This window comes from Camelus dromedarius, chromosome 23, assembly GCF_036321535.1.
Source record: "Camelus dromedarius isolate mCamDro1 chromosome 23, mCamDro1.pat, whole genome shotgun sequence".
Taxonomy (NCBI): Eukaryota; Metazoa; Chordata; class Mammalia; order Artiodactyla; family Camelidae; genus Camelus; species Camelus dromedarius.
The window spans coordinates 23,455,069-23,480,277 of NC_087458.1; the positions used below are offsets into that span (position 1 = coordinate 23,455,069).

The 25,209-nt window shown below is 34.2% G+C and overlaps 1 protein-coding gene across 7 annotated transcripts in view; it reads left to right on the plus strand.

The window, feature by feature from the left end:
* RASAL2 (RAS protein activator like 2) overlaps positions 1-25,209 on the plus strand; it is a 302,791-nt gene that overhangs the window by 82,478 nt on the left and 195,104 nt on the right. For 2 of the 7 annotated variants that reach the window (XM_010992889.3, XM_031435708.2), the window contains exon 1: positions 22,812-23,690. The exons of 3 other annotated variants lie outside the window; for them this stretch is intronic. In XM_010992889.3, coding sequence (XP_010991191.2) covers positions 23,093-23,690 — 598 coding nt within the window. In that variant the 5' untranslated portion in view covers positions 22,812-23,092. Of the gene's footprint in view, positions 1-22,810; positions 23,691-25,209 lie in introns of those variants that run through there. 2 more of the 7 variants (XM_031435707.2, XM_064478019.1) reach the window with 2 other exon arrangements.

Here is a 25,209-nt window from a genome sequence, read left to right on the forward strand (position 1 = left end):
TTCTCTATTTTTGTATTCATGTTGACACAGCCTCATAGCAGTTTGTGGACCACCGGAGGTCTGAGAACTAAGCTTTGAGTAATACTGATTTCAATAGAAATTATTCAAAATAAAATTTCCTTTTCTTCTGTTTATAGCTTAGCTCTCACTAAGTACAAATTCCTACCTAATCTCAGTTGAAATATTACCTTCTCTGCAAAGCTTTCCTTCTCGTACCCAAGCTCGTACGCAGTTGACTCAGGTAGTCCATCCTTTCTGCTCTCATTTCACTCCAAAGGGGCCTTCAGTCTATCAGTTATTTTATTAATTCATTTACTTTATTTAAGAAAGTGTGAAAACAGTCTTTAAGAACTGGGGACTGAGGAGAGTTTGTGGCACTTGGTAGACACTTGGTAAAAATCTGTTTAATGAATGAAATAAAAAAATGTATAAATTGCAGCAAACTAAGGGCCTAATCAACGCATACTGATGGAGGAGAGCTTTATTTTCTGGAATGAAAAGAAGACAGTTTCTTAGTCTCTTATGTGGATCAAATTATAAAAATAATTCTTGATAGAAAGTCAGATGAACACATGCATGTATTTCTTAACTTTGTAACACAGACTGGGAGGAAAAAAACCTCAAACCACTTTAACTTGCTAGCATCACTGGTTAAAACAAATTTTGGCAAAAGAGGAAGGTGTTATGATAGAAAAGGGAATTGAAAACTAGTGCCCCAAGAGTTTTAAAGTTACTTTGTGCTGTACTTACATCTTTTTCTTCTCCTTGTCCCTTCAACTGTGAAGACTTGGTATCCCATCATACTCCATCAGTTTATTTCAGTGTATCTGATGACAACTTACTGATGACTCCTTTGCTAGGCACCTTGCAGAACACCAAGGAGCTTGAATGTGAGGAGATTAAACTCTGGTGAATAAGTCAGAAACACATAAAACAAACTAAAATAAAAAGTAAAATGCATTAGATAGAAAATGCAATAGAAGCATGAATGAAGAAATTTTAAATATGCCTAGTTTATTTTAAAGTTAAAACTGTTTATAGATTGCTTTTCAAGTTTTTATGTTTCTTCTGGGTCAGTCTTGGGCTATATGTAGGACAGCTGTTATACATGACACATCTGTATTGAAGTAAATTTAGTATTTTCTTTAAATAATAAAGTCAGTAATTCAGAGACAGATGATAGATAATGTTGAGCTAGTTTAAGCAACCCATCAATAAATGGACAAGTTTGAATTTAACCTCCAATCTACAGGAGATGCAAATGGTAAGGAATTTAGAGGCGTACAGTCTTCTGCCTTGAATGTGTGACTAAGTAGCGTATGAGTGTATAATTTTCAGGACTTCCCCGTCTGAGGCTGCACAGCTATTTCCTTTGCATTCCATCTCCAACAGACTGGTTTAGAGAGGGAAGGAGTGCAGAAGTCTGAAGTCCTAGGATGCTGGCACTGCCCTTGGGGAAAGTTCAGATCTTGCATCACTTCTTGGGTATGTGCACATTTCCAGTTCCCACAGAGAAGCTGATCCTTGGCAGGAGGCAGATAGACACAGCCAGACTGAGTCACAACTTGAGAATCAGGGAAATTATTTTTTAAAGGAATAAAGGCCCTTAGGATTGCATTTCTGCAGCTAAACAAGAAACAATGAGAAAAAAAAATTAAGCCTGGATCACATTTGAGGGGACCCATCCTAACAATTTCAAATTATTCTGCCATGACATAAATCACTGTGGATTCATGTGGCAATTTACCTTTATTGATTCCACTTCACAAACATTGACTGATTATCTAACCCCATCTGCCAGCTGTGTGGTGTTCTTTAAATATGGCTCATAGGATAAGCATGGGTCATGTTATTAAGCAAATATGGAAGTCCACAGTAAATACCACAGGCCTGCTTTTCTGTCCTTTCTGACTGGAAGTTTATTTGTTGGAAAAGTCTTACAACAGTAAAATAAGTTACTATTGTTTATAATTTTGAGTCCCGTGTATTGAAAAAACAAAAATTAAACAGCACTGTCCTGAAAAACGAAGGACATGGTTTTATGACATTATGTTTAATAAAACTTAATTCTATTTGGAAATTCTTTAACCTTTCTTTAATTTCTTTAAATTTTTTCTTTCATCCTTTTTCTCTCCCCTTCCCCCAACCCCAGTCAGCACTAACACAGGTGCTTAATATATCACTTCTTTGCCTCGATTTAAATGTCCGCTCTGAGAGGGACCTAATCTTTATTTCCTTGTAGCTAACAACTTATATTGCCTCATAGATATGTGAGCCTTAAGCAAATCTAACTATAGAGACTTGACACAAAGAATGTTTTAAGGTTTAAATGTAAGTATTTTTAATTTAACATGCCCACCAAATGCTTGCCAACTATTTTTCTATTGCTCTACCTGCCATCCTCAAATGATAAAAAACCAAAAATAATTGTTGTTTGGGACACTGTGGGAGATGGTACTTGTGATTCTGTGAGTGCTTGAAGATCTTTCAAGGGTAATTTTTGACTCCACTCAATCTTAGCTTTATTCATGAACTCTGAGACCTAACTCTACCCCTGCTTCCATTTCCCTCAGCACAGATATACATACACAATATAGTTCCTCTGTGGTCCCTTTTTTATTTAAGTAAGGCTAAGAGAAATTAAGTGACTTGCTCAGAGGTCAGTCAAATAGACAGTTGTGGGTGGGACCAGCTAGATTTCATCTTTTTCTTAAAGGTTATATTCTACCCCCACAGTCCAAATAAATCACTTCTAATTTGCCAGCAGTCAACATTACTACTTTCCCTATAGTAAATGTTCATTAAATATTTGCTATTTAATTGCATTTGAACAGCTGATTGTAAGTGATCTTTGCGGTAATACTCAATTTTGGTTATTACAAGGGTTAAGGAGTTACTAGGCTTCTGTTTGAATTACTGCTCTGTCTCTTGCTAAATATTGCTCTACCGATCAATAACTGTGGCTCTGGTACTTAATTGTGTGGCTTTGAGAATTGGCCTCATTTTCTCCATCTATAGAATGGGAATAATATCCACCTCATAGAGTGCTGTGAGAATTAAAAAAGATAGCTAATGTAAGACGTTAACTATTCAATACATGGTATGTATTATTATCTGTTAGCATACTTGCTGTTTTCCCTCTCAAAAAGCTGCTGCCAAAGGTGAATCATTTTTTATAACATCAAGACTAAACAAAATTACTCATCAAACTACACATTATTTTCTAGCTAGAACTCTTGAATGTACGACACTTATATATCCAGGAAAAAAAAATAAACTAATTATGGTGGGCTCTGAATTAAATATATTGGATTCATTATCCCAAGGCTGTTGTTGTGACCATAAAAAAATAGATTACTGACAGTTTTCCTATAATTTATACTATTCACATATGTAATATTCATATTTATATATTCATATTTTCCCATACTGTTAATATAGATTGTCCATACTATTCAAGGGACTCAATGTAAACCTTGAGATTCTATAACGTATTAAAGATATAAATTCACTAACCTGAGATTAAAGACTTAAGAGAATTCTAGATCTCGTAAATATTATAAGGATATCAATATAACCATAGTAAATGAACAAAAAATGAAAGAAGGATGTGAAATATTACAGGCTTTCAATTTAAGAAAGTAGAATCTTTAATTCTCAAAAGCCTTTTCTTTGTGGTGCTTGTTTTCATTGATTAAAAAAAAGTAAATAGTGGCCAATGTTATGTATTTCTAAAAATCTACTGCTTTGCAAATTTCGGGGCCTTTCACACTCACCAGAACCATGCTAAAAAATAACTATAGCATTATAAAGAGAGGGAAAAGTCAAAGCATAAAGTGAGAGAATATATTTGCAATGTGTAAAACAAAGGATTAACATCTAATAAAGGACTGCTGTAAGTTAATAAAAGAAAGATAAGCCACCACATAAAAAATGAGTAAACAACTTCCAAGTGGCAACCCACAAAAGAGGAAATACATATTGCTAGTAACTAATCAGGAAAATTCAACTTAAAATACAAGGAAATGCCATCACACACCATCAGATTAGTAAATATTTAGAATTAGTACTGAAGGAGATACAGAGCAATTAGGAATTCTTACTTAGTACATCTCAAAGGACTATAAATTGGTACAAGCACTTTGAAAAATATTTTGGCTTTACCTGGTAAAGTTAAAATACATGGCCTGTGACCCAGCAATTCCACTTCCACACATTTACCCTAGAGAAATTCTTGAGTATGTGTACCAAGAGACATGTGTAAGAAAGTTCAAAACAGCAAAAACTAGGAGATAACTCACATGTCCATTACTAGTAGATTAGTTAAATATATGATAGTAAATTCATACAATGAAGTATGTTTTATAGTAGTGAAGGTGAAGGAACTACAGCTACATACATCACTGAATATGTGAAAGTCTGCAAGTTCTGTTATAGATACTTCTGTAATTTTTTTGGAGGCAAACATTCTAGCCCTCAACCACCAGGAGGCTGACACGCGTTAAGCAAGTGCAGCCTTCTACTAACACTTTCCCTCTCTTCACCTCTGATAATTTCACTCTTTTTTTCCCTCAGGCATATACATGCAGGCCCTCCTAAGGGGGTGATATAAACAGAAAGATTTTTTGCATTTTTAAAATGGTCTCCAAAAGAAAGCTACTTGTTGGTCTTAATGGAGGTAAAGAATTGAAAGAAAGAAATGATTTTTAAGCCAAATATTGAAATTTCCCACAAATTATAAAGCATGACACTGAGTTTTGACACATCTTGACTTTCTTGACTTTGAGATTTGAGTAAATCCATCCTGTATTCTATACAGAAAGATAAAAGCCATTTAGGAAATTGTTTCTTGGGTTTTTCCAACTATTTTATAAAATGCTTACAAGGTTAAAGACCGGTCATTTGCCATTTTAATTTCAGTGTAGTTTCTTCCAGCAAATGAAATATAATTGTATTTCATAATTGGGGGAACATGGAAGGCTTCCAGATTCTTCCCTGAGCATAATTAGGGTGTAACATCGATCCATGATAAAAAAAAGGACAAGAAATATTAGAATTACTAATATATAGTTTTATATATAGTCAAGCAGTTAGTAAAGCCAGTTATTTAGAGTCTTTTCTGTCACTCAGATACTGTTAAAAATTGCTTCATGCTTATGGAAAAATAGATGCTTTTGTGAATTAACAGGCCATACCAGATATTAGAACTTTTTATAAAGTGGCGTCTTTCCTGAATGATTTAAAGGCCAGAAATAGAGTTCCTTCTTAGCCTGTTAGAATTTCACATCTCTATTTAATATTTTACTGAAATCACAGAAGTCCTACTTGCTAAATCTAATGGCAGCTTCTAAATTCTCAACATTATTGACTTCTGTTTGGCACTATTGACCGGACGTTGTCCTTGAAATTCTTTCTTCCCTGGTTTCTTTCACATTGCTGTCCTAATTTTATTTTTCCTACTGCTCCTTCCCAGCCTTGTTCCTTAGTTCTAGTCCTTTGCCCATCCCTTAAACATAAATTTCTCATCAATATATTTTCCTTGCTGTATGTACTCTGTCCCTTATGCTCTCAGATACCCAAACAAGCCAGCTTAGATGAAAGTTTCAGGCAAGATAGGAATAAAGAAAGCCAGAGAGGAAAGAGAAGTAGCGTTCTGTTTTATTCTTAAATAAAGATCTCATTTTAGAAACCAAATTGCTAACCTATAGTTTATCTCTGATATTCCCTCCCCCTCCCATTCCCTACTAGACCTTGCTGCACCATTACGTTTCTGTCTTGAATATTCAACCTTCCCCTTTCTACTTGGTCAAACTCTCAGCTAAGAGTTACTGACAAGATGTATGTGTGACACTTGACACTTGGTATGCTATCTCGATGTCCCCAAAACTGAGAGAAGTATTATTTTCATTTTAGAGATAAGGAAACAGGTTAAGTGATAAGCCCAAGCAAATTTACACAGCTGATAAGGAAATGGAGCTAATACTACTGCACATGGAAAGCTGTCTGGCTACAAAGCCCATCCATGTTCTTTGCAGGTCACCATTATCTCCTTTTTCAGTTTAAGATCCCATCCTAGTCCCACTCTGGTAAAAGTCCTTGAACCTTGGTTCTGTTTTTGAGAATCTACCCCAGAGAAGTAAGATTCAGACAAAGATCTATACAAAGTTGTTTGTTACAAGGTTACTTTTAAAAGCAAAGACAAAGCAAACCAATGAAAAATCATCATTAAAGGAATGACTGGGTAAACTGTGGTAATCTATTCAATGTAACAGAATGCAGACAATAAAAATTAATGATCTCAAAGCATTTTAATGATGATTGGAAATGTGTTATAAAATAAGAATATTATACTCTTGATTATAAGGAAATATACACATACCTAACACATATATACATAAAAATCAATACCACAAGGGAATAAACTAAAATGTTCATTGAGTGGTGGGATTTCAGATGATTCTTTTATTGCTAAAAAAGAAAGTTTTATCAGACTAATGTGTATATGTGGTTAATAGCATAGCAGAATGCTCGTAATGAAAAACACCAATCCCTGCTATCTCTGCCTTCCCACTTCCAGGGCAACTACTTTTAAATTCTTTAAACGGTTTTCTTTAGGTTGTCTCTTTTTCTATTTCTTGATTTTAGATATTATATATTTACCTCTTTGTCTGACAAAACATTAGGACTCTTATACCACCCACTTTCACTATAGCAGCCCCCAAATAGCTGTAGTACACTTTTTACTCATATCAGAAAAAAAAGAATGTTTGGTTCTTTTTCTTTTAACATGAGACTATGCTTTGATTATATTTCTTTTCTGGTACATCTTACTCTTTTTTCCTTAAATTTTGAACTGTCTATCTTCTTGCATTGATTTCTGTTCTTGTATCCTCACCCCACCCCCCCTCCCATATGTTGTTGTATCAAGTGTTTTTATATACTTTTATATTAAATTCCCCCACCTGCACACACATTTTGTTTTCCCTAGAGGTAATCGTCCTGGAGCTTTGTGTATACCACTTCCTATCTCTGTTGGTACCCTCAATTTGCTTTGTGACTTAGTTTTGGGACTTGCCCTAATTGCTTCTCTGGATTAGATTCGCTATATCCTGGATCCTATGTCTTCCTCTTTCTTGAATTACTTCTCATTTTGCTGAGACATTATCGTCAGGTAGCTTCCTAAAAAATGGTGCACTGAGTTAGAAATTTCTGAGTCCTTGCATGTCATTCTGGTCTAATAACACTTAAATATCTTAAAGGTGTTTGGTATGACTCCTGAGAAGTCCAGTGCTTTCTCATTTTTTAAATTGCTTTGCAGGTGACATTTTTATCCCCCCTTCTTTAAAGTTTTAAGCTCATCTCTTTATTCCCAATATTCTGAAATATTGTGATGATGTGCAACAGTTAAGCCTTTTTTCAGTCAACAGTTGGTGGATTCTTTTAATCTAAAGACTTGTACCTCAGTTCTGGGAACTTCTCTTTCTCTCTTTCTCTTATATGACAATATCCTCCCACCCATTTTCCCATTCTTTCTTGCACTCTTATTAATCAAATATTATACCTTATGGATTGAACTATATATCTTTGTTCCCCCTCATTTTTCTGCTCCTCTTTTTTAATCCTTGCAAGATATTTTCCCAACTTTGTTTTTCAAGTGGTATTTGAGCTTTGTTTTTATCTTTTTGTTTTGTTTTGGCTATTTTGAATTCCCTGCAGCTTTTTCTTGTAATATAACTGCTTTTTTTCTATAGCATCCTGTTTTTCTTTAATGAATGCAAATATCTACATGAATCACTCTGACGGCAGTAATAAGAGGACTTATTTATTTTAAAGTTTAAAGTTATTTTTCCTACCTCATCTCCATTTCCTGGATTTTAAAAAATTTATTTCCGTTTGAAATTCTCAGGCTTATTAAAGCTGTGGATTGGTATCTTTCATCAAATATGGAAAATCCTCGTTCATTACCTTTCAAATAACACCTCCTTATTCATTCTTCTTTTCTTTGGGAGGCTGAAGTATCACCTGTTAAACTTTCTCGCTGTAACTTCTAGGTCTCTTTACTCCTATATTTCCACTCCTGAATACTTTCTATATTTTTACATTTTCTGTCTTTTGTCTTTCCACACTTTATTCTGGATAGTTTTGTCCGACCTAATTTTCTCTTTAGGAGTATCTAATGGTTTTTCTGAGTTCTAGGACTTTTGTTCAGTTCTCTTTCTTATCTACTCTGACATTTTTATAATTTGTAATGTTTTGCTAAATCTCAAAGCTTGGATTTTATTGTCCAATGTATTGTAACCATGTAATTATATAGACTTGCAACTCAAATACTTATTTCTGTTGTCTGTGTTAAATGTGTGTGTTTTTATTGCCTGTTGGTTTTACTTGTTTGTGCTCATGATTTCTGGCCTTATCATGTGCATTATTATCTTTGATTATGTGCTGAGCATTATATAGCATTATAGTCCTTTATTTACTTTCCTAAAACCCAGAAAGCTCTGCAACTAAGTGTTTTCATAACTCATTTATTGGCCAAACATGCTGTGAAGTGACACAAAGCTATTTAGTTTTATCCAACTTAGTGTGAACGTTTGTTCATTTTACATCAGATTGATAACAGGGTGATGCCCTATACTCTGATGATGCAACAATACATGGCATATGTACCATATTACCTTTCTAAAGTGTGAAGTCTTCTGAATTCTCAAACACATTTAGGCTTAAAGTTTAGCTAAAGAATAGTGGAGCTATTGGAAAATTTATTTCTAGAAATAATTTGAGGCTTGGAATAATGTTACTTTCTCTCAATAAGATTTTTATCTCCTGCCATACACTAAGGGTTCTAACAAACTGGAATAATCATATCCAATTTCAATTTTTGAGATTCTTGATGAGCTAACCTAAAATACTAAAAGCCAGGCTCCTCACAAATCTGCTTTACTTGTCATTCACTTTAGTCCTAGGTTGACCCTTTGGAGTCCCAGTCCAAAGTGGGCTAAAGAGAAGGGGATTAGGAACCTGGGTTTTCAACCCTGTGTGTCCCTGGTCTCTGACTTTTTAATCTCTTTAGCCCCCTTGCCTGTGAACAACATAGCTCAGTTTCTCAGGATCTCTTTTGGGTATCAGAAGCCCCCAAGAACTACTTCCAGTGCCAGGCTTACTCTTCTGGAGTGATGTCTCATCCAGGTGCTTCCTCACCATCTGGTTACTTGTTTGATACCTGAAATCTTTGGTAGACTTTTTGCTGCTTGGAACCAGCAATGGGGTCATTAACTCTATGGTCTCAGCTCAGGTTCTCATTATTTTACTTTCACTAATAACCTAGCTGGTCTCCCTCCGTTGACCTATATCCATTGCCATCTAACTTTCTGACCATTGCCAGAAGTGCATTTCTAAAACAGTATAAACACAATCACATTACTAGATCACATAAACTTTTTTAGTAGCTTGTACAGTAGTCTTGTCTCCCATTACCCCTCTTCTTATACTCTGGATGCTAATCTGTACCTGAAATGGATCATGCTTTTTTATGTATTTAAACCTTTGCCTGTGCTGTTCTCTTTGCTGAGAGTGCCTTTCTTCTGCCCTCAAACACTATCCTCTTGGCCTGAAAAACCCCTTGTTCTTTAAAACCAGGGAAAACTGACTTGCTTTTTTTGATAGAACGTCCTTCGTGTACTCTCTCATCTCCTCATTTTCCACAGAGTAGACTAGGTTTCCATTTGTCCTCATTATATTCATATGTACTGAATATTTTGGGACTAACCAGCCTTTCTGGGCAGTTATTAGTGTCCATGTCTGTTTCTCCTTACTAGACTGTAAGGTCATTGAGGGAATATGGAATGCATTGTTACTTATGCCAATCCTTAGCACAACTCTGAGAATACAATTAGTGCCTTAAAAATGTCTCTTGAAATAATTGAATGAATATTTTGACCTGAACAGTATTTTTAAATCTTTCTCACCTAATATTTATAATGAACTAAAATATGAGGAAATACGGTTTATAGTTTCTGAAGTTTTATCTTGTGGATTTTTAGGATCCTAGCACATGTTGAGATGATCTACAGTTTGGAAAAGGATGTCTAAAAGTCCCTGTAAAATTTTAGAAGTCACCCAAAACTGGCAGAGTAAATGTTCAACTAGTTCAGTTCATCACAAGGGAGTAGGCATTCAGCAAGTATTTGTTCAATGAATAAATTACAAAAGAACTCACCTAACAAATGATAGAGTGAACTATACAACAAATTTAAATAACTAACCAAATATAAAAATAGCATGTTCAGAATGCTGTCTGTGTGGTTCTTTTATGTGAAGTCTAGGGGCTACTAAATGCTCACACCAACTAGCACATATAGGAACTGGTACTAGGATATATGTGAGAGGCAGCAGTATAGTGAATAATCCCAAGCAAGGCAGATGAAAAACTGCATATCGCTGTTGGTTGCTCATAGTCTGAGGGAAAGGACGACTAGGAGAAATGAAGACACTTAACATTATTACTCACATACTTGAAGTCTGTGTGTCTACCATTAACAGGTGTTGGCCCATCACACTTGTAGGTAGATACAGTTTGAGTGATATAGCTTGAGTTTTTGAGTTTTTTTGTTTTTGTTTTTTTGTGAGTTTGTTTTTTTTGTTTGTTTTGTTTTGCAGGGGGAGGTAATTAGGTTTATTTACTTATTTATTTAATGGTGGTACTGGGGATTGAATCCAGGACCCCATGCATGCTAAGCAGGCACTCGACCACTTAAGCTTGAGCTTTTGTTTTGTTTTTTGGTACGAAAGATATCATGAAAGAACAGGAATAAAACAGTGGGAAAGGGTTGATTTTTAGATGACTGGAAAAAGAATTGACATTACTATGTGATTATAATTTAAAAAGCTATTACGAAATTGAGATAATGAAGTGTAGGAATTACATTTATATTTACATCAATAAATAATATTAGAACATTGACTTAGTTGTGAACTATGCCACTTAAGAGTGATGTGGTAAATTTTTGGATGTAATTCTTAGGAGAATTATAATAATAATACAGACCTATGTAAAGAGAAGTCTGAAGAATAATCTCATGTAGAGCATCAAATTGTGTTGGCTTTTATGAATTGTACAGAATTTTATAAAAATTCCTAGTATGAACCAAGTGAGAAAGTGAATCAGAATTGGAAAGTGACCATCTAACCAGGCTCCTCATTTCTGATGGAATGTTCATTATTTTGATCCAGAATATCAGTTCCTTTGGTCTTGTTCCAGAAGGTGGTTGATTCACTGAGGATAAAGGCAGAGTCTGATGAAGAGGAACTTGGGCTTCTTTCTATTACACAGACTTTATCTCAGTAGAATTTACTGTGTATATGGTTGCCATGACTAATTCCTTATTTGTTAATGATGTGGCTGTACTTTCAAACACAAATGCAAAAATATGGGAGGTGTCTTTTAGTTAATTAATGTCAGTACTGCTTGTTAAAGGCCTTTTGAGATTTAGAAATTTCAGCCCAATGAATAGGGGTAATCTGACAATCCTATATTTCTAGGGACCGAATACTTCTGAAGGTTTTCCAATTTCTGCCAGAACAGAACAGAGCTTGGTGGAGGCTCTCCCTAGTTGCTAGGATTGGCCTAGCTCTAGGTTACCTTTCTTCCTGGAACTAGACTAGACCTCTTTGATAGGTAGTCTCTCTTACCTCATATACTGTCTGTATCATTTTTAAAAAAAAATTTTGAGTCATGTTGACTGTGGTGTCTGACTTAGACTGCTATCTGAGCCTTTACCTATCATAATTTTGAAGTATTTGAGTTTCATTGTTGCAGTAAGAGTTGTATTTAGACATAATCAATATGGATTTAATTTCCTCTTCTTTTTCTGGTATCCTAGGTGGAAGCTTAGAGTATCGATTTTAGATCTTTCTTCTTTATTAATATATGTATTCAATTTCTCTCTAGGTACTTTTTTTTTAAAATTACATCCCACATATTTTGATAAGTTTTATTTTCATTTGGACTAAATATTCAAAATTTTTAAGAAGTTTCTCTTGAAATTTCTTCAAGTTTTGTTTAATCTCTACATATTTTGTAATTTTCCAGCAATCTTTCTGTTACTGATTTCTAGTTTATTCCACGTGGGTCTGAGTGCATACATTGTATGATTCATAGTCTCACATTTGTTAAAGTGTGTTTTTTGCCCCAGAACATGGTCCATATTTGTGAATGTTGCACATGAGTTGGATGAAGCACTGTTGTTGGATGAAGCAATCTATAGCTGTTAATCATATCCAGTTGATGGATGGTGCTGTTGAGTTCGACCATGTCCTTACTGATTTTCTGCCTGCTGGATCTGTCCATCTTTCTTATTGGGGTGGTTGAAATCTCCAACTATAGTAGAAGATTCATCTATTTCTCTTTGCAGTTTTTACCTCATGTAGTTTGATACTCTGCTGTTAGATACATATAAGGATTCTTATGTTCTCTTGGGGAATTGACTCTATCATCATGTAAGTCTTTATCTATCCCTGATTGTTTTCCTTGCTCTGAATTCTGCTATGTCTGCAATGGATATAGCTACTTCAGCTTTCCTTTGATTAGCATGTTATATATGTGTTAGCATGGAACATCTTTTGCAATCCCTTTACTGTTAATATATATGTGTCTTTATATTTAAAGCAGGTTTCTTACAGACAACATATAGTTGGGCCTTGTGTTTTGATCCCAACTGACAATCTCTGTCTTTTAGTTGGTATATTTAGACCATTGATATTTAAAGTGATTATTGATATAGTTAGATTAATCTGTTATATTTGTTACTGTTTTCTATTTGTTGCCCATGTTCTTTGTTTCTCTATTTGTCTTCCACTCCTTTTTTGCCTTTCATGATTTTAATTGAGCATTTTATGTGATTCTATTTTTTTCTTAGTTTTTTTTCAACTTTGGTTGCCCTAGAATTTGCAGTATATATTACAACTAATGCAAGTTATTTCCAATGATACTGTATTGTTTCACAGGCACTGCAAGTACTTTATAATAATAAAATATTACAAATTCCTTCCTTTGGCATCCTCAATCGTGGTGTTTACCTAAGTCTCCCTTAGTCCAAGCTGCTTGGTTATTTATCAGATGTACAATGCCAGTGTTTATTTTGGGGTTATCAGAATGTTGTTCATTTTCCAAGAATATGTTCATTAAAGAACATATGAAACTTGTTGAGTGTTTGTAGTTATCTCTTTATGCTTCTTTAAGATTTTCTCCAGTGATGTCAATGTTAAAAATGATTTTTAAGAAAACCTGGAAAAGCCAATTAAAGCAATATTTCTTCCCTTTTCCCGTTTCACATAATTCTTTTAATTTCCTCTGTTATAGCCCTCTCTATCCATATCCTTGAAGAAGCAAATAGCCACTTGGTTCAGGGAAAACAAATCCCTGGAGTGTATTTGATGTCTTCTCTCTTTTGCTCCGCTTCCCCATCGTATGTATTTTAACGTGATCTTCCTGGTATCAGAGATAATGTTAAAATCAAAAAGGTGATATTGACTCTTCTTACTACTAGTCTGAAGTTAGATATTTTTATTTTAGATGTTTCTTGGATTTTTATTAATTAATTCAACAAATATTTATTGAGTGCCTACCATATGTTACTCAGTGAGGACACTATGAGAATGAAACAGGCATGGAAGTTACAGTTTCATGGGTAAAACAGGCACTAATAATCTCTCAAGGAAATGTCCAAATAGAACTATAAATGTAGTAGGGAGATGCATGGGGCTGTAAAGGGCTACAAAAAGGGGACTTGAGCTAGTCAGGGTGGTCAGGAAAGGCCTCCCTCAGGAAGTAGTAACACTTGAACTGAAATCTAAAGCACGAGTAGGCAGTTGATGAGGGGATGGGGTCTTTCCAGGTAGAGAGAGCAGTGTGGGCAAGAGCCCTGTGCTGGGTGGGGACGGTGAGTGGCTTGTATGAAGGACTGAAAGGATTCAGGGGAGGCCGCAGGGGCAGGGTAGATGGGGACCAGGCTGTGTTGAGGACTTTTGTTTTGTGTTGTTTTCATAAGAGTAGTGGGAAGCAATTGAAAGGTTTTAAGTAGTATGCGGTAAATTTGTATTCTGAAAAGAATATTCTGACTACAGTGAGAGTAATGGTTTGCAGGGAGCAGGAGTAGATGTACTTAGATGAATTTAGGAGACTTACAGTCAAGGTGAGAAATGATAGTAGGTTGATTTAGAGGAAATGGTGAGAAGTAGAGAGATTAAATAATACTTAAGAGGGAAAATCTGTAAGACTCATGGATTCGATAGTAAATGGTAAGAGAAGGAGAGAACTAAGGTTTGGGGCTTGTACAACTGAGTGGATTTGGTACTTTTTTTTAGGAAAAGCAACATTGGAATGCGACCAAATTTTAAAGGAAAGATCATGGGTTGAGTTTTATACATTTTGAATTTGAGAGGCCACAAAATGTCAAATTGAATATATGAGTGTGTTGCTCAAAGGAGACAAGATCTGAACTGCAGGAGTAAGTTGATGTGGTAAAGTTGATGTGCATGGTGAGAATATGGAGGGGATGTCTTGGACCCAGTTTGAAGAACTCCCAGCATCTAGATAGAGAAGACTGAATGTCAAAGGAGACAGAGGAGGTGTGATCAGTGAGGTTAGAGGAAAAACTACAATTTTTTATTTTTTATTTTTTTAAAAAAGATTTTAATAATGGCATTAGGAGTCATCTGTTTTTATTTTTAATGTTTTTCGGTTAAAAAATATGATCGATTCCAACACTTGTCTGGTAAAAATAATCTTTATTTAGCCCTTCTAGACATATCTTTGTCTCTTAAATGAGAAGCGGTTGTGTGCGTGTCAGGTGTGTCTTTGAGTTCTACTACTTAGAAGGGCGGTAGTTTTTGCTACAGGAAGTGTTTCATCGGGAAGCAGATGTGCTCCAGTGATAGGAGATGGGAAGGGGATGTTTTGTTATTAATTACTTAGCTTTGTATAAACAAGGACTTTGTATTTTTGAAAGATTTCTTCTGGTTTATAAAAGTTAATCCTATTTTTAAAGCTTTTCTTGAGTCGATCTAAGAGGTTTGCACTCTCTTGTTGCAGTAACAGAACTCTTTGTTAATTGTAGCATATGTCATGTCTTCTATTACAAAAGGGCACGTGGGATTTCTAGGATAGAATTTCAGTTTAGAAAAGGTGTGTCTTAAGATAGGAAGTGGTGGAAGACTAATATTTGTAAACTGAGAAAGCTCAAGTTTTGCCTTTTCATCTCTGCCTGCTTCCCTTATTTGAAATAAATCTAAAAAGCCAATTTAATGAGAAACTGATATCCTATTTTAACCTTTAAAAGAGACTTTTAACATTTAAACTAAGTAACACTAAAATATCTGGACTTAATGTCACACGCTCTATAAGCTTCTGTAAGCTTAAATTTCTCATCTGTGTTCTGTGGATCATAATTTGGAAAATGCTAATTTTAAGAGGTTATGGAATCCTGAACTGGGAATTAGGATGCACAAGGATACACGGTTTGTTTGTTTGTTTTTGTTTTTTTTTGTTTTTTGGGGTATTAACTAATCATGGACAAGTTCTCTCTGGCCTTGTTTGATTATGTGAAAGAGTTGGTTAAGTTAATCTGTGATAACTTGTTCAGTTCTCTTTAATTCTGAATCCGTGGGTTAGTGTTAAGGTTTTCATTTTTGCTGTGAGTAGATTTAAAAATATATTTATTTTTTAAACTTTGTGCATTAAAAAGTAATAAAAATACACACCTGTAAAATTTCATATATTATAGAAATTAATAATATAAAAATTCAAATTTCTTGTAGTAACAAAAATAACATTTTATTATTGTTAAAAAAGAAAATATTTAAAAGAAATAGCAACAGATTTTAGCACCATGCATGTTCCACCATGTACATACTGACATATTAATGATAATCTTGAATAAAAGTGGGATCAGAATCTACTTTTTAAAATATACCTTTTTTTTTTTACCTTATCTGTTAGAGCTCTTACCACATAAATTTCTGAGTTTTTTTTTTTATTTTTATGAACATGGTATATACTCACAGTTAAAAAAATAAAACTATAAAGATCTAAGGTGATTTCTTACTTGTACTTCCCACAGGTGATCACTCTTAAAAAAATGTATGTCTTTGCAGCACAATAAATAAATGTTTGTTTTTACGTAGTTACGTACTGTGACTTATTTGGTCACTCTCCTCATGATGGTCATTTGCATCTCCCTCCCTTGCTTCCTTCCATTAAAAAAAAAATACTACAATTCACAAAATGCAGAAGATTGTTGGATTTTCAATTGTGCTTTATTTATTAGTAGCCTTGTCTCCAAGGAAGAGGTTTGGCTAGGATTACTACGTCTTTGATTCTCAGTTAGCAAACTACCATGAGCTGAGTCTCTTATGTGATGTATATGTTCTCAGAATATTTCAGGCAAGTGTTCTCACTTTATCCTCAAATCCAATACAGTTTCTTATTTTGTTGAACTTGACTGAATCTCATGGGGGCCTTGAGAACTCTTTTATTCCTTTTATTTAATTTAAAAGTCTACCTACATCTTGCTGTTCACAATTTGGCCCATGAATCTGTAGCACAGGTATCACCTTGGGGCTTGTTAGAAATGTAGAATCTCAAACTCTCATGCATGTATACTAAAGCAAAATCTACATTTTAATTCAGTCTCCTGGCGATTCATCCACACATTACAATGTGAGAAGCACTGGTCTGGAAGCAGATCTATTGCATTATCTTTTTATGCTCCATCCTCTGTGCCCACATCGCGACTTTGATCCTCTGGTTCTTATTGTTCTGATATAGAGAGGAGGAAGAAAAGAAAAAATGAAAAATTTGAACTAAAGAGCAGAATTCACTGATGTTAACTGCCGTTTCCCCTCTGCTTTTTATTGTGCCTTCCTGTGGTAAGGTCTGTGTTGATTTTTACCTGGTTTTTACCATACCAGTTATATGGAAGAGACAAAATACAGCCAGCTCTGCTATCATGCTTGGTGTCGTTTAGGTTTTTGGTATTTTAAAGATTATCTTATTTTATTATTTTTATTATATATTTAAGATTTAAATTTTTAAAAATTTTATTTTATATCATGCTTGTTTTGAAAATGAAGATTTGTACCATGCAGTTGATAGTAGGGAACAATCTGAGCATTACATGAATTTTGTGTTTGCTTATGTGCCATTTGTTTGAGAAACATTAGCTGACTACAGAAGACTATACCCCAGTAAACCATGATGCTGTAGGAAATACTCAAGATGTTGGCAGACATCTTGACAAACTACCGGCTACCTCAGATCCCCATACATGTGTGAGCCACATATCCATCCACTGAGGTGTTACAGCTGTCTTTCAGATTTCAGATACCCTCCCTCCATCACTTCAAAAAACACAAAAGCTGCAGCCCCTTTAATGCCCACTTCCACAAGCAAACTTCAGGGTTTTTTCAAAATAATGTGCTGTATTTATTTCAGCATTTAGGTGTTTATTAACCATTTAAGATGTTTAAAATGGTCTGTAGTTTTTATTAGCTTCTTATCTCTTTTTATGTGTCATTGTTCTGAACATTACTTCCCAACCCCATCTTCCTCATAAGCCTTGTAGTTTTATTGTGCAGTTTTGTATAGTGTGATGATTTTTAAAATGCATGTTACATTTGTTGACTGAAATAAATGCATATACTAAAAGTTGAGATTTATGTTTAATTTGGTGGACATTTCTGAGGACTTGAACCCCTTTGATCCCAGGATGACAGCCTCTCAGATCGCTCTCAGGGACTGCTCTGAAGAGGTAGGGGAGGAGCCAGGATGCATAGGAGTTTCACAACAAAGACCAGGTAGTCAGAACATTAAAAGATTACTCATTAATTGAAGACAACCAGACATCTCAAGTTAAAGAATTTAGCATTTTTCTATGTATGGGAGGGAGCAAACTTTTGGGCTCATTGAAATCATTCCTTTGCCTAGCTCCTAGCTCTCGAGGGCCAGTATCCTGTCCTTTCACATTCTGAGTCCCCTCGGGCTGCAGAGGCCAGGCTGCCTGCTTGTCTTCACTGTGTGGGGGTGGCGGTAGCAGCTGATGACTTGGTGGCTTCAGCATTCTTTGTTTACTGATAAGGTTTGTAGTATTTTTTGTTCACACAGTATAGCAAAATTGAGTATAACAGTGGAATCTTAAGATCAAGAGAATCTCAAAAGAAATTTGTTCTATTCCATTTGCCTTAGACATAGTAAAAATTTCCTTACCTCACACCTAGCATTTTGTAGACTCCCCTTCCTCTTGTCAGCCTTTCCTGGTCAACTAGCAGTTCTAAAAAGGGAGGGACAGTGTCTGTCCTTTTTTGGTTCCTCTGGTCCTAATACAGTACCTGATACTCAATAGCAATTTGAAAATGAGGTAGGTACTAAATAGCAATTTGAAATATGGCTCTATGTGAATATAAGTACTTGCATGTTATTTAAACTCCAATGCTGTTTAAATAATATGTAAGTACTTATATTCAGATGTTTCTTTTGACTTAGCAACCAGAGTGGTTCTTAAAGCTGTGCTTTAAGTACTAGTATGACAAATTATTATTAAGAAAATTACAAATAAATTAATCAGTTGATACTTGAGGTGGAAGAAATGTTCCTGTTATGACAGTTTAGTCAACAGCCAATTTTTATATTAGAATTCATAATGAATGTGGAAGTTCATTGGTACTAGTGTCATTGTTTCTAATTTTAAGAAATTATAAATCCTGTGAATATTTTCTTAAAAATCATAAATTCTTTATATAATTGAAAAAATTCAGAAAATGAAGAGTGTCAATTTATTCTTAAATTTAGATGAAAGATAAAGCTTGGAGAAATAACTAGCATAAATGATATTAGATTTTCATAATGATGGAAGATAATTTGAAGCATTTGTCAAATCCAACTTTAGCTAGCTGTGAGAGAGATGAATCTTCTTCATTTCTTTGATTATTCCTTCTTGGAGGCTGTCACTTCCTTAGTATGTAATTCTTTTGCTTTTTGATTTCGCTTGAATATTTTTCTGTGTTATTTAATATTTTCCACTTCCATATTCCTTAAATAGGGAAGTTTATGGTAAGAATTGTAGTAGTTCCTCAAAAGAATTGAGTTGATGAGTTTAGAAACTGCAATAGTTATTTTTACTTTTCTTATTTAGTGTGTAAAAGTATTTTCTCATTTAACATTGAGTCTCAGTTTCTCATTGTGGTTCATGTTCTACTCCTATGGTACAACTTTTCTCAAAATTACGGTCTAAATTTTTCATTAAGGTATTTTAATAGGGTGATCTTGATTAACTTCCCTCTTACAAAACCTGTAAAACTAGATATTTTGTTATATGTATTACTCAAAAGATACTTGGAAATAGGGATCATTACAGAATAACAATAAAAATATCTGTGTTACAGACCCAAAAGGAAGTAGTTGTGAAATTAAAAAAAAATGTACTTGTGTAATATCCTATTTTGATGTAATTTGAAACCTATAGAAAATTTTCAAGAGTGCAACTCCCATATGCCCTTTACCTGGGTTCAATAATTGTGTATATTTTGCCCCATTTGCTTTATCATATTTTATCTACCTTTACATGCATAGTTTTTCCCTTGAGTCATTTGAGAGTAAGTTGGAAACATGCCTCTAAATCACTAAAATACTTTAGCGTGAGTTTCCTCAGAATATGAACATTCTCTTTCATACTCAAAATCAGGAAATTTAACATTGATATGATTCTATTATCTAATCCATAATTCTTATTCAGATTTTGTCAGTTGTCCCAATAATGTTCTTTGTAGCTTTTTTCCTCGCTTTAGGATCAAATCCAAAATTATGCGTAACTGTTGTTTCTCCTTAGTCTCCTTTGAGTCACAACAGTTTTATAGACTTTCTCTGATTTTCTTGATCTTGACATTTTTGAAGCAAAGAATACAGTTATTTTGTAGATCTTTTTAATTCAAGGTTATCTGATGCTGCTTATGATTAGATTTAGGTTATATATATATATTTTTTTTCCAGAAATGACTCATAAGCTGTTCCTTCACAGTTCATCATATCAGGAGGTGCACAATGTTAGTTTGTTCCAATATTGGCGTGTATGTATGTATGTATATATGACTGCCTGCCTGAATGCCTGTTTTCCTTCCTTCCTTCCTTCCTATCCTTCCCTTCCTTCCCCTCCTTCCTTTCCTGCCTTCTTTCCCTTCCTTCCCTTCCTTTCCTCTTTTTGTTCAATGTATTTACTCCTTTCTTCAAGTCTAAAATACACAGAAAGTGGTTTCAGAATTGCTAACCCATAACACTCATTAAGGAAACCTACTAGTTAAGAGTTCAGTATTGCTTACAGTTTTTTAAGGTAAAATTTAATTATGGAAAAATGCATTAATCTAAAGGGAACAGTTGGATGAGTTTTAGCAAATACACCCATACTCATATCTATGTCAGGGCTTAGAAAGTTCCCATTACCCCAGGAAGCTTCCTGGTGCCTCTTTCTTGTTAATAGTGCCCTCCACCACTGACGACTGCTTTTCTGATTTTTTTTCCCCATTATAAATTAGTTTAGCCTGTTTTAGAACTCTGTAGAAATGGAATCATAGAGTATGTGCTCTTTTGTGTCTAGTTCCTTTTGTTGACATAATATATGTGGTATTCATTCACATTGTTTTGTGTATTAGTAGTTTATTCTTTTTATGGCTGAGTTGTATAACATTGTATGAAAATATCACAATTTGTTTATCCATTCTACTGTGATGGACATTTGAGTTATTTTCAGTTTATGAGTATTATAAATAAAGCTGCTGTGAACACTCAAGAACAAGTTTGTATATTTTTATTTCTCTTGAATAAATGCTTGTGAGTGGAACTGATGTGCTTTGGGTAGATGTATGTTTATCTTTGTAGAAAAAAAAATTGTCAAATTTGTTTCACAGTAATTGTACCATTCATGCTTCCATTACCAATTATGAGATTTCTGGTTGCTCCACATCCTCACCAACACCTGCCATTATTAGCCCTTTAAATATTCACTGTTTTAGTGAATGTGAGTGATATCTTATTAATGGCTTTAATTTGCATTTCTCTGAATACTAATGAGAGTGAGTACCTTGTCTGTATGCTTATTGACCATTCATACAGCTTTCTTTGTAAAGGGTTTGTTCAACTCTCTGCCTGTTTTTAAAATTGGGTTTTCATTTTATTAGTAAGTTGTAAGAGTTCTTTATATATTGTGGTACGAATTGTGAGATGTTTGTGAATATTTTCTATTTTGTAGCTTGCTTATTGATTTTCTTCGTATGTCTTCTATTGAACAGAGGGTTTTGATTTTTATGAATTCATGTTAATGTTTTACTGTCCTGGTTATTAACTTTTGTATTGTAAGAAATCTTTTCCTACCCTCAATTCATAAAAGTATTCCCTTATGATTTCTTTTATAAGCTTCATAGTTTACATTTAGGTTTATTGTCCATCACACATTAGTTTTTGTGGATTGTGTGATGTGCCACTAATAGAGATTAGAACTTAAAATGTTTATCATTTTGCTCTTTATGCATATATTCACATTTCTAAGTTTTTTAAAACAAGGGAAAATTTTATGATTGTAATACACTAATTTGATACAGTATACTTTTGGGAAAGCGAATTACTTCAACATTTCTTTAATATAGCAATGTATAAATTTAGAGACTGTATAAACAAATGAAAATGAGATTTTTGCTCTATGATAATGGAAATAACTAGAACATTTTAATATGTTTCAAAGAATAGGTATGTTATTAACTTTACTGTTTGGCAGTAAAAAGAAATACACTTAGTATGAGAACTGTTTTCATTGTACATATTCTATAAATAAATGGATGGTTTTTAAATTTTCCACATGAAATCATTTTTTTTAATACAACTTGCAAAGTGATTTGATTGCCATTTTATATCTCTTTTTTTGGTGTTCTAAAATCTGTCAGGCTTTCCATTCGAAACCCCTATTTTCAGGAGTTTATGAGCAGACAGTTGGAAAAAAAAAACTAACCAGCCAGAAACGTGGCATTCATAATCTTGATTCAATATACGTTACTTGCTTTCACAAAATTTTAAATAGTCAGCTTTTTTTTTTTTTAATTGGAAATAGCACAAAGAGGAATAAAGGAATTTCTTTGGTTAAATAGATAGGGAATATTTTTCCAGACAACTTTTCCCAGTTAGATTTACAAAGCAAACTTTTCCCTTCTAGAAATTATTTAAATATGTACGTTCCTGTGTTGCAGTTCCCACAAGATGTTGCCTCAAGGCTTTCCTTTTCCTTTGCTACAGTTCATAGCAAATATCCTCTGTCCCTGTTCTCTTCTCTATTTACTTATGCTTTTAAAATTCTCCCTAGTATATTTACATTAAAAATGGCTTTCCATTTTGGCATTCTTTTGTCCCTTTTTCCTCCTCTTTGCAGTGCCTACTGGAACAAAATGGTATATGACTTTACCTATTGGTTGAAAACCAGTATTAACTTTGAGAGACATTGTGGCATAAATAGCAATGATTTTCTTGAAATGCAGACTTTAAAACTATTCTGAAGAACTGTCACTTAAAGAGCAGGCTTTTAGACAAGATTCTTTTTTCCTTCTTCCGGAAAGTGCAAAGTGTCAGCTTGAATACTTTCACAATCTGTTTTTAACCCACTACCATTCACATGGTGAATGTTTAACTGCTATTGGTCCATAAAGGTGTCTGTGGGTTTTTTGCTGCTTTTATTTCACTTCTCATTTTTTAAAAAAACCATTTCCTGAAAACTTAATAGAGAAATGTAACCTATTGCAGGAAGGAAGATGATCTTCTTTTGCTGCACTCTGAAGATAATTTGCTTCAGACAGGAGGTTTTTGGGTGCTTGCTGAAATTTCGGAGATCTGGGAAAATGGGGTAATAACATGACACCAGCTCTTAAGCAGCAACATCTGCTGTGGTTCAAAGCCACACAAAGAAAGCTGCTTAAGCAGTTGAATGTTTTGGACTGCACGGACAAGTGTGGTTCAACTGCGAAGACTGCAGAGCAGAGGAAATTTAAAGTTTCGTGAAGCTGTTAAAAAATGGAGTCGTGGAAGATGAGCATCTTCAAGAGACAAACATCACCTTATCCTCCAAGCTATCGAAGATCTTTGTCAGAACCTGCTTATGCACATTCAGAGACAGGAACAAGCTTAAAGAGTTATCCATGGCGTGGTCCAGTAAAAAGCAAGAGGAAGAAAAATGAACAGGCTGTTTCCAATCTAGGAAAGCCACTGGGTGCTTATCGGTGGCAAACACATCCCAGTTTTAGGTGGAAAGGGGGCAAAAGGGAGCAATTGCAAAGTGATAAAGGAGACTTGGATGAACCACAGAAAGAGGTCCTGCCAAAGATGGATGGGAATAATGCTTCTTCCTCTGCTGACAAGGTCCTTGGAACATCAACAGAGAAGCAGAACCTGGTCAACACCCGGTCACTTCGGGTTCCATTCAGCAGATCTATTTCAGAGCCAGAACCGCGCTGCAGTATCAGATTTGTTAGACGATGGCCAACTTCAGCCGAGTCAGTGGAGTCTGAGCAGCAGGGATATTTCATCCGTGGCATTTTCTCTACTCTTTCCAGTGGCTTCTCTAGGATGCTGAGTCTAAAAGGAGAATCAACCAATGAGCCAGTAAGAGAAGGTATATTATGACGAATAAGGGGAAAGAGGGATGGCTCAGATTTAATTACTATGGGACTTTTAATTATCTGTGCTTTATAATAAACTAAGCCATTCTATTTGCGCATTATAAAACAAATTTACTGAATTAGTATAATTTTTAAAAAGTAAGAACACTACTTCAGAAACTTAATGATAATAATTAATAGTAAAAAATTGATTTGGACGGAATATTTTTATTATGTTATACTCTTGAACTCTGTTTTGGAGGCTGTTAAAGTATTTTGTTTTTTATCCTTTTCAACACCCATTGATCTACTTTTGCACATTAAATGCAATTTAGAGGGAGAAGTAGTCAAATAATTTTCTCCTGACAAAGTTGAGAATTAAAAGAATTTCTACTATTATCTCTTCATAAAAATCGATAAATATTATTAGAGAGAACTATTTAGAGCTGAATTGTATTGATAGCTTTTAATAAGTTGGTATTTTGATTCGCTTGTGTCATAAAAACAGACAATTTGAATATGGAAGCCGAAGATGCAAATCTTGAATATTTGTTCAGATGACAAAATAGAAATTTGTGTTTGATTCATTTCAAACAACAGAATCATCAATATTAAAAAAGCTCATTTAGGACTTGTTTAAATTTTTAAGTGTTTTATATTGATGGTAGCATTTTGAGCCACAAAAAGAACTCTTACATTTTTATCTGATTGCCTTGGGAATGATTGACCTTATCTGATGAACTATTTCAATTATGAGTTAGTACGTACATTTGTTTGCTTTTTGTTATTGAAAACCTTAATACTGAAACTTAACACTGATAATATCTTTATCGAGTAGAGGACATTTTTGGATAAGCTCTTATCTTTATTGTGAGATTGACCGCATCTGCAGAAGTGTAAACTCTTCCTAAAAGTGTCGAAATTGTTGAATAAATTTTCTTATTGGAGCATAATTAAATTCCTTTAAAAATAATATCAGTGAAAAATTGAGTAATTTTCCAACTGTATTTATGCCAAAAATTCAGTACTTCTAAACCTTATCCTCCCTCAGATTTTCCTATGATTGATGAGTTTTAATTAAACTATTAAGTAGATAGATTTTCTTCTTGGCTTATAGATAATTGCCAAGAGTGAAGTACTTCTTGATGTGCCTCTGTTAACATTCTCTTAAAATTTTTGAAAGGCTAGGTTGTTGCATTTCCTTGGATACTAGTATGTCTGTTTCCTTGCCAGGTGATCATAGGATGATCAAAGTAAAGGAGCATCAGAGGAAATTAAGAGTTTAAAAGAAATTCTTAGAATCAACGCCTCTTAGTGGTTAACATATATATTTGATAAAGAAGGCTGTAGGAGTTTTTTCCTTTTGATATTTGTATTTACAAACATTTTTGGACTTCTATAACTAACTTTCAGTTTTTAGCAAATATGCCAACATATTGGCAGCCCGCTTACATGTGAGGTATTCTGAGGATATGTCCCTTCTTTTTACACATTTATGGTCTACTTAAGATGATATAAAATATTCTGTATTTA